The sequence below is a fragment of the Rhamphochromis sp. 'chilingali' genome, assembly GCF_963969265.1.
Source record: "Rhamphochromis sp. 'chilingali' genome assembly, chromosome: 1".
Taxonomy (NCBI): Eukaryota; Metazoa; Chordata; class Actinopteri; order Cichliformes; family Cichlidae; genus Rhamphochromis; species Rhamphochromis sp. 'chilingali'.
This window is the reverse complement of record NC_137929.1, coordinates 49,891,826-49,902,855: the sequence shown is the minus strand read 5'-3', so window position 1 is coordinate 49,902,855 and position 11,030 is coordinate 49,891,826. Positions and strand designations below refer to the sequence as shown.

Below are 11,030 nucleotides of genomic sequence, written 5' to 3'. Positions count from 1 at the left end.
GATGCCCTCAAATTTTCGGTAAGTGAATGTGTTTAATTGTAGGCAGGGACATTACTGGATATTCTTGTGTAATTGCTACAGAATAATTTATGTTATACTTTGTTATTGCTACTGAAGAATATTTATTTTATTATTTTACATTTACAATTTTTTTCCCCAGGGACCCTGTGACACCCCATTGAAGAGCCATAGGCTGGATCTCTTAAGATCTCACTGTTGGGTTTGTAAGGCCATGTTACTAAATTTCTATCTTGTTCAAAGAGAAGATATAAAACAAAGTTCTAAGCTAATCGACCTTAGTGTTCTCCTTTTTTAAAAAGAATCGATAAAGAATCGAATCGTTAAACAGAATTGAAAATGGAATTGGAATTGTGAAAATCTTATCAATACCCATCCCTAGGTCCGGAGGCTGACCACGTGGAAAGCAGCGGCAGTGAGGAAACAGGTCTGGAGGCCAACCACGCGGGAAACAGTGGTGGCACCACAGTTCAGGTGGCTGCCCATGGCGGTGCAGATGCCAACCGATGGTCGTGGTGGTGGTGGTGGACGTGGACAAGCAGGCCGTGCTGGATGTGGACCTAGATGAACAGGCCATGCTGGACACGGACCAGACAGCGCAGGACCAGACAGCGACACAGCAGCCCCTCAGGACTGAACAGCATGTGCTCTGCTCAGGCAGCAACAGCAAAATGAAGTCCACAGCTGGCTGAATAAGCTCGCAAAAGCTTTTAGCAGAAGATGGAGTTCGCTGGGTTGATTTGCCTGAGCTCTCAGGGGAGATGGGAAGCTGAGACGGCCAGGCTGAGCTCCCAGGCTAACAGGCCATTTCAGCCTCTGGGGAAGCTGTGGGGACTGTCAAGGTAACTTTCTTGACCTCACCGATCCTTTAATATCACAGCTGGAGAAGAAGAGTCAGATGAGGCTGTAGTATCCTTTTATCAAAGTTTTATTACCAGTGCGCATTGGGAGATCCTGCTACATGCAGCCACGGCAAGCACTAAGTGGATCTGAGGAGTACTTTCTCAGTTTGTTCATTATAAAGACGTTCCCTTAAGGGGACTGCCCCTACAGGGAGTGCAGAATTATTAGGCAAGTTGTATTTTTGAGGAATAATTTTATTATTGAACAACAACCATGTTCTCAATGAACCCAAAAAACTCATTAATATCAAAGCTGAATGTTTTTGGAAGTAGTTTTTAGTTTGTAGTTTTAGCTATTTTAGGGGGATATCTATGTGTGCAGGTGACTATTACTGTGCACAATTATTAGGCAACGTAACAAAAAACAAATATATACCCATTTCAATTATTTATTTTTACCAGTGAAACCAATATAACATCTCCACATTCACAAATATACATTTCTGACATTCAAAAACAAAACAAAAACACATCAGCGACCAATATAGCCACCTTTCTTTGCAAGGACACTCAAAAGCCTGCCATCCATGGATTCTGTCAGTGTTTTGATCTGTTCACCATCAACATTGCGTGCAGCAGCAACCACAGCCTCCCAGACACTGTTCAGAGAGGTGTACTGCGCACTCAAAAACGGATCCCAACAAATTAAAGTATGTTTGCTGATAGTAACACCATGTGATTCAGCTAATAACACAGGGATTTCATCATTTGTGAAGCCAGGATGAAAACACTCAGCAATCTGTGCATTCACGACTGGATGTAATACCGGTAGCTTAGCTCTAGCATTTGTAGCTGAGGGCTTCAGCTTCCGGGTAACATGGAAATAACGTCATTCACGTAGATTACTGATTGGCAGCGCTAACTCGAAATTTCGAGTTGCTTTTCTCAAAATTTTGAGTTAATATGTCGAAATTTCGAGATAATAACTCGAAATTTCGAGAAAATAACTTGAAATTTCAAGAAAATAACTCGAAATTTTAAGTTATGGATCCTTTTTTTTTTTTTTTAGTGGCGGAAACGGGCTTCCATACTTTTCTACTTGTTCCTGTCAGAGAAAATTTAGAGGAATGGGTGATAGAGATCTACAAATATAAAGCAAAAACAAAATCTTTTTGCTTTCAATAATATAAGAGAATAATGCTGCAGAGGTTTGTTTATTTAATCATCACAGTGCATAAAATGGTAGAATAAGCCTAAACATATGAATGTATCTACAGGGTGGGCCATTTATATGGATACACCGTAATAACATGGGAATGGTTGGTGATATTAAAGTCCTGTTTGTGGCACATTAGTATATGTGAGGGGGCAAACTCCTCAAGATGGGTGGTGACCATGGTGGCCATTTAGAAGTCGGCCATCTTGGATACAACTTTTGTTTTTTCAATAGGAAGAGGGCCATGTGACACATCAAACTTATTGGTAACGTCACAAGAAAAACAACGGTGTGCTTGGTTTCAACGTAACTTTATTCTTTCGTGAGTTATTTACAAATTTCTCTTGGTTCACAGCCATTGACATGTCGAAGAGGTTAACACGTGAGGAGCGGATCGAAATTGTGTTGATATCTGGTGAATGCAGTAACCGGGTCGTTGCAGCAGATTTCAATGCAAGACACCATATGAGACCACCCAATCTCCCATGCTCCAACTGCTTGCCAAGTTTCGTGAAACTGGTTCAGTGTTGGATTTGCCAAAATGCGGACGCAAGAAAACTGTCACTAATGAAGAAACATCAGTGGCTGTCCTAGCTTCATTCAGCAAGAGCCCACAGCGTAGCACTCGCCGCATGTCACTGGAGAGTGGCATTAGTCGAACATCCCTTCGGCGGATATTAGCTACTCACAAATGGCACCCTTACAAACTCCAGCTACTGCAGCATCTCAACGAGGACGACCCAGATCAGCGCACAGAATTTGCAGAATGGACAAAACAAAAATTGGAACAGGACCCTCAGTTCACGCAGAAGATCTTTTTTTTTCATTGATGAGGCAAACTTTTATGTGAGTGGTGAAGTTAACAAACAAAACCACCGCTATTGGTCTGACACTAACCCACATTGGATGGATCCTTCCAAGACTGTTGGACCAACAAAAGTGATGGTTTGGTGTGGTATATGGGGTACAACGATAGTGGGTCCATTCTTCATCAATAGAAACCCCAAGGCCACTGGATATTTGAAATTGCTACATGATGATGTGTTTCCCTCTTTATGCACTGAAGCTGGCACGTTCCCTGAGTTTTTCCAGCAAGATGGTGCACCACCACATTATGGGTGCCGGGTCCGAGCATTCCTAGATGAACAGTTTCCTGGAAAGTGGATTGTTCGTCGTGGGCCAGTTGAATGGCCCCCAAGGTCTCCCGATCTGACCCCCTTAGACTTTTATCTTTGGGGTCATCTGAAAGCAATTGTTTATGGTGTGAAGATACGAGATGTGCAGCATCTGAAATTATGGATACTGGATGCCTGTGCAGGCATTTCTCCTGCGGTGTTGCTATCAGTGTGTGAAGAGTGGGAGAAGAGGGTTGCATTGACAATCCAACACAATGGGCAGCGCATTGAACACATTTTATAAGTGGTCAGAATCTTGTAAATAACTCATGAAAGCTGATACACATGATATAATGACAGGATGGAGGAAGTAAAACTAGATACAATGAACTAGGAACAAAAGTTTCTTTCAAAATAAAACAGGAAACATGGAGACACAAAGACAACAGAAGCTTGACAGACCTAAATTACAAACAAAAGGTGCCAAATAACCCAAAACCTCTGGTTTAGAGACCCAGTGACACATGCTGGGGTCAACTGGAATAAAGCCAAAGCAATTACCTCTGATCATGGAAAGCATTGGCTGTTCGATGCACCGCAGAGATTACGAGGAACTAAGTGCTAAGTTATCAAAACACCGTTGTTTTTCTTGAACTAAATCAGTTTTCAATTAAAAAGCTTTTCTTGTTATTTTACCTAACAAATGCATATGATTTATCTTTAAACTGTCTCTTCACCATGACCTCTAAGTCACATAAATGAGGCTTCCATGTTTAGATGACAGCAAATACCTGGTTCATATCAACTCGCATCTGTCTCATTTCATTTTCCTATTAATCATAGGAATGAAAATGTACTCAAATCAATCCTCTCAAAGGAAATAAAACAAGAAGAATCAAACGTAAAATTATTTTATTTACATATTCCTCATAGTAAACAACTTTGACACAGTCAGAACATTGATTGAATTTTCTTTCTTTAAAACAGAGAAAAACAGTTCCTTTAATTTGAACAAAATTTCAGATAAATGTAAATATAATTTAGATATTTCTCGGTTAAAATCAATTAATTTATTAACTAGACAACAAACAATATGATGTCAATGTAGCACCCACAAAGTGTGACTGGCAAGTGACGTCTGTGCAGAGAAGAAACAGAACAACAATGAGCTATGAGAAACAATGTTGGAGAACAAAGAAACTGAAAAGTAATCCAAACCAACTGTTCTTAAGAATTTTTTTTGTCTATTTCCGTTTTGTGAACTCTGCGGTGTCTCCACCAGAGTACAATATAATACTGTGAAAAAACCAAAGTCCAGCATAGAGCGGCTGAGTGAATGTGGTCTGGACTCTGTGGAGGAAAGTCATGGTTTCAGAGACGCTGTAGAAAGACAGAATACCTGCTCTGTGATCCAGGTACACTCCTACTCTGGAGGACCAAGGACCTGAGAGGACAGTTTGGACATTGTTGTGCCAAAATATGTAACTGTTTTTCTCACAACGTAATGACCAAGACTTGTCATTTCCACCAAGTGCACATTCATTTGACCTCCCTACTCCGCTGATATTTTTGTATGTGACTGCTACTTCAACTCCTCTCCCTCTCCACTCCACCTCCCAATAACAACGTCCAGTCAGACTCTCTCTACTCAGGACCTGACACATTACAGTGAATCTGTCTGGGTGATCAGAATAAGACTGTTGTTTTTTCATTAAAGTTGCTTTTCTGTTTCCCTCAGATAATAACAGATGTGTGTTTGCTGTCTTTGGATCCAGTGTGATTTGACATGAATATTTTAAGAATCCAGCTCTGGTCTTTGGCTCTGGTGGTGACAGTAAAACATCCACTTCAGTGACTGTCAGTGAGATGTTTGTCCATTCCTCTCTCAGAATGTCCTGTAGTTTATCTCTGGTCTCTGACACAGCTGCTGTCACATCCTCAAAGTACCTCAGAGGACGAATACTGATGCTGGATGAGTGTGTAGACTCACTGAGTGCTGACAGTGAGGGGTAGTTGTGTAGAAACTGGGTGTGATCCTCTGTGTGTGAGAGCTGCTCCAGCTCGCCATCTTTCCTCTTCAGCTCAGCGATCTCCTGCTCCAGCTTCTCCTGAAGCTCTTTGACTCGACTCACTTCAGTTTCCTGCTGGGATCTGACCTGCTGCTTCACATCAGAGCTTCTTTTCTGGAGGAGACGGATCAGCTCAGTGAACATCTTCTCACTGTCCTCCACTGCTTTATCAGCAGAGCCATTGATGGCCTCCACCTCCTGTTGAAGCAGCTTCACATCTTTCTCTCGCTCCTGGATTCTCTGCTGGATGTTTAGTCGTCTCACCTCGAGCTCCTTCTGCTTCTCAGTCCTTTCTGCTGCAGCTGGGACTGTTTCATGGCCTTTATGTTCATCCATTGTGCAGAGATAACAGATACTCTGCTGATCAGTACGACAGAAAATCTTCATCACCTCATCATGACGAGAGCAGATGTTCTCCTGGAGCTTCTTGGAGGGGGCCACCAGCTTGTGTTTTTCAAAGGCAGGAGACTCCAGATGAAGCTGTATGTGTTTCTCACAGTAGGAGATCAGACACACCAGACAGGACTTGATGGCTTTCAGCTTCCTCCCAGTGCAGACATCACAGGCCACATCTTCAGGTCCAGCATAGCAGTGATCAGCTGGAGCAGCTTGGAGTCCAGTCTTCTTCAGCTGCTCCACTAAAGCTGCTAACATGGTGTTTTTCTCCAGGACAGGCCTCGGTATGAAAGTCTTCCTGCACTGAGGGCAGCTGTGGATTCCCTTCCTGTCCTCTTCATCAAAGTGGGTTTTAATACAGTTCCTGCAGTAGCTGTGTCCACAGGTTGTAGTCACCGGATCCTTCAGTAAATCCAAACAGATTGAACAAGAGAAGGTTTCTCGGTCCAGCTGAACTCCTTTCTCTGCCATTTCTCCTCTCAGTGTCAGTGACTGTGTGAATTTCAGTTCCTTACAACTGAAACCAGTCTGACCTCTGATTTCTGAATGGAGCCTCTCAGCTCTTACACGTCACCACATGTTGGTTACACCCATCTTTAAACTGCAGATCTGAAGGTAAGGGAACGAGGAAACGTGTGAACAGAGAGGAGGTGCTGTGTTTCCAGTGGTGCCTTATCCTTTACGGCACCATTAAGTTACCTTTCAAAGGCTTCAGCAAATCTGGAGAGGAGAGTGGTGCAAGTTAAATAAGAGGAGTGAATGGAGGAGATAATGTTAAAGAATATATATACACATTAACATAACAGAGAGACATATCTCTAACAACTTGAATCAACATGTGAGTGTTTATTTCCTTTGAGAGCACCACAGATAACAAACAAAAAAACAGACACTCTGTAAGCCATCAGAACAAGAGCTGCTCAGTTTTTTAGTGTATATAGAAGTGTTTTTATAAATACTGCTGCAATTAATTAATACTGCCAGAATTGCAGTCAAAGCAAGATGAAAACAATCAGGGTTAGGGCTGTGTGATATGACCAAACTCTCATATCCCGATATAAGACATCTATCATCCCGATAACAATATAAATCATAAAAATTTAACATTTTCTGTAAATTCTGTGAATCTCGGGCAGCTCGACGTGAAGTGTTTCCAGCTGGGCGTCATGTACCTGGAGTCGAGTGTTTTAACCGATGCATGAAACTATACATTTTTAGACATAAGTTGTAACGGCCTCCGTTTTCTTTGTGAGTAATTATTACACAGCGTGCTGCGGGGAAAAGCCTGTTCTAATGTTTGAGTTTAAGGTTTATCTTTTAGCACCCAACAGCTATTTTTTTGCTTCTTATCCGTCAATACTCTGCACACTCTTTCACGTGGTTCAGTTTATTTTGAAAAGTCTCAACAGGATCTTGAGCTTTATTGTGAAAGGTTTATGTGGAAAACAAACAAGCGGACACACGATGGTTTTACCGTCACGATAACGACAACGCATAAAAACAGGCACTTGTCCGTCTGTAGTGTGGTTATATAAAATATAAGAGAAAGAGAGAACTTTAAGAAATTAATATAGCCACTACAGTGACCATCAAAACGATGAAAAAATATTGCTGTAAACAGTTTATTTTGCGACAATAGCGTAAAAGGAAACGATAGACATTTTTATATCGTCATCCGATATATATCGTTATATTGAACAGCCCTAATCAGGGTGAAGTTAATTTTCACTGAAACCGTCATGGTCTGTGTGAGTGGCTGGAAATTTCTACTAAGTTCCTGAACTTCCCTGGTTTCTGCCAGTGGGCAGGGCTGTCACACCCTCTTCTCTTAAGGGCTCTAGAGTGCGATCAAATTTTTCAATGGTGCGACTAAAAAAAATCCTAGGTGGCATCGGTGCGACCAACTTTTCAATAAAATAAAATAAAATTCTCCGCAACTCTGAAAGTCTCCATGTGGTCAACAACTGACACACATTATGCCTATATTATGGTCTAAACCAATCAGAGATAGCTAGGGGCGGGCCCTCTCTGATTGGTCGTGGTCCAGATATTCCTGTAGTTCTATGCATGTATATGTTTGAAAGTGTAGGCAGATAGAGGGAGGTGAGTAGCTTGAATAAAGCGATATCTTTTAAATATAACTGTATTTTCCCAGAAATGCCAGAATCTCAGGTTAAAGCTCACAAAACTATTTCAACAACAACCAAATGTATCTAGATAGAGCAGGTAAACCGATTCCACACAAAGACAAACACAGAGCGCAGACCTGACACATCAGAATCAGCTTTCTCAACTTTCTTAACTGACAGCACATACACGGACACGCCGTCAGGGCTGCAAGCCGACAGCTCACTGATTGTGATGCTTTGGCGGGTCCGGGCTTTGTGTTTAGGTCTTTTTTGTGCTAGATTCTGAGCTGCAGGTTTTGTCCCTCTCCATCCAAAATTCACTGAACCAGCAGCAAAAGAAGATCCAAACTACGATTCACATTTGATAAATGTCGTCATTAATTCCCTCTGACTTTTGCTGTTTTGCTTCCAACACAATAAAATCACACTTCATGCACAGCTCTCTCTCTCTTTCTCTCTCTGTACTTCAAGAACAGTTTCCCATCTCAAATCTCTGTTTTCTGCAATATTCATTTGCTAATTACCCACCAGTCTACCGTTGTTTACAGCGCTGTCAGCTGCTGTCTTTTTTTTTTTTTAACTTAAATGACCTCAGGCAAGAAAGCCTAATTTCTGCTGTTCAATAATGAAGAAATTGAAACTTTTTAAAATTATGCAAAATTGCAGAATATTTTTAAGGTTATCTGCTATAAAAAGCCAGGCCAGGAAAATCTCCTTCATGTTTTTCTGTGTTTTATTCTCAGTTACTTTGACACAAAGGCATCTGCTGTGATGCTCACACCTCTGATAAAGTCTCATAGTAAGTCTCAATATTTCTGACTGTCTGAGGCAAAATTGAATCGAATCAAATTGGGACCTTGTGAATCAGAATCGAATGGATTATAGAAATCAGTGATGATACCCAGCCCTAGTGAGAAGCCTAGGCCCGACAGAAGTGGATGTACTGTAGCTGTGGGTAATAAGAAAAGATAAAAAGAACTATTGATAACTTTTTTGTCAAGTTAAGGCCTGATCCATCTGAAATTCATAGCCAGCTCTGACACGGAGCCATCAGTCTCTGAACGCTGAAAAAACACAGTGTATCGAGAAAAGACATTATATGCTGCGATAAATGCACTGCCCAAGTGTCCCCTCTCCCCACTGCCTTTCAGCGGCATGCAGCAGCAACCAGGTCGTCAGAGGCCGAGATGATGATTAAGTTTAACATTTTCTACAATATTGCCAAAGAGTGCCAAAGCACTTTAAGCACAAGCAGTTTTTCAGTAACTTATCTTTCTTGTAGAAATATGCTCCAAATAAAGAACTTTGTGTTGACAAGATTGTTAGTTAATCATTTACAAATCAATATTGTCTGTATGGACAGCAATTTTCCCCCCAGAAAAGTGCACATATAAAACTGCGGTTTTAAGCGATGTGGTTGAAAAATTTGGGTGCGCGGCGCACCAGTGCAACCGTGGCAAAAAGTTAGTCTACGGCCCTGCACCTGGAGCTGATTGAGGAAATTAGGCTGGGAGATTTAAGCTCCACACTGACATCCCTTCTCTGCCAGGTATGGACTACTATATGTTGGTAACCAGGTCTTATGGGTCATGTTTCTTACCTTAGGTGCTTTACCTTGCTGTTTTGTGCTTCAGTTGCTCCCTGACGCACCACGGTTCTGAACAATGAATCCTTTTGGATTTTGGATTTACCTCTCTGTTTTATGGGATTCACTCCTTGCCTCACCTGCCGGCCCTCCTGCTGTCCCTCGGCCTCGGAACCAAAGGAACTCAGGTCAGCCAAATCCACATCGTCAAAGTCACCCGCACCTAAGCAGCCTCTCCTTCATTTAATCCATTTCCCTCCATTAAATGTGACCTTATGTACCAGTCCCACTCCAGTAATCTTCTCAGTCCTGCCTCTTTGTTTTGCCTCAGCCACGTTGCCACGCCACATTTACCAAGCCACTGTGTTGTTTTTCATTGCTGATCAATAAAACGCTGTTAGGACTTTCCCTCAGCCTCTGATCTTGGTTTTCTGTGCATAGGTTCAGTTTCAGTTACCAGCCTTCGGCCACCTGTGACAGAAACAAGACATCATGTAAAGTAGATGAAAATTTTATGTATTCAGCGCCATCAAAGGGAAAAGTTGATGCATGCACACACAGTGACAGCTTCTCTCTCATAGAGGAATCATGCAAATAACATTAAAGCTCGAATGAATTTAAGAAAATGACCAACATTTTAAATTACTTTCTTTTCCTTTACATTTACAGGAATCAATGTCTTAGGTTAAAGTCACCTGTACCCAACTGAGCCTGTCAAACTCGACAGATGAAAGCAGGTTGGAGAACTCGTGTAGGAGATCAGTCGAGGATTCAGGAGGCTGGTAGATATTGACACACCAACCTGGATTTTCACAAATGTAATTTTAGACAATAATAAGTCAAACTGGCTGTAATACAGTTTAAATTACATTTGAAAACAACTGCTATTCCCCCACCACAGCCCGAGGACCTCTGGGCATTCAAGAATTTATAATCAGCAGCCCTATGGTTTCAGCTAAGTCTCCGTAACACAGAAGATTTCTATCCATCCATTCGCTTCCGCTTATCCTTTTCAGGGTCGCGGGGGGCGCTGGAGCCTATCCCAGCTGTCATAGGGCGAAAGGCGGGGTACACCCTGGACAGGTCGCCAGTCTGTCGCAGGGCCAACACACAGGGACAGACAACCATTCACACTCACATTCACTCGCACATTCACACCTAGTGACAATTTGGATTAATCAATTAACCTATCCCCACAAGCTGCATGTCTTTGGACGGTGGGAGGAAGCCGGAGTACCCGGAGAGAACCCACGCAAACACGGGGAGAACAGGCAAACTCCACACAGAAAGACCCCGGCCTGATGGTGGAATTGAACTCAGGACCTTCTTGTTGTGCGGCAACAGTGCTAACCACTGTGGAAAACTGTTGTATCAGGAGAATAAGTGATTTGGAACTAGGCATAGCACGACTGTGACAGTGGTCATACATGTCAGTAGGTGAAAGGCTGTTTGATAATAATGGTAGGAAAACAGCTAGACCTGTACTGGAGAGACAATAGGTGGGAATTTCAACATGTCACACTGTGGTAGTCTCACCTGAATCAGTAAAAGCATTAGTAAACGTTTAGTAAGAGTTTATTTAAAAAGGAGCTTCAGAAGAGTTTAATTACTATGTTAGTGTAGGCAGCTAGAAATAATAAATGGGCAGCTAATGGGAACA

At 42.1% G+C, this 11,030-nt stretch overlaps 1 protein-coding gene across 1 annotated transcript; it reads right to left on the bottom strand.

The window, feature by feature from the left end:
- Positions 1–408: 408 nt before the first annotated feature.
- On the bottom strand, positions 409–6,414 carry LOC308400882 (tripartite motif-containing protein 16-like). The gene has a single exon (XM_080888908.1). It carries the CDS (start codon positions 6,125–6,127, stop codon positions 4,436–4,438), a length of 1,692 nt encoding a protein of 563 aa, XP_080745034.1. The 5' UTR covers positions 6,128–6,414; the 3' UTR covers positions 409–4,435.
- Positions 6,415–11,030: the final 4,616 nt, after the last annotated feature.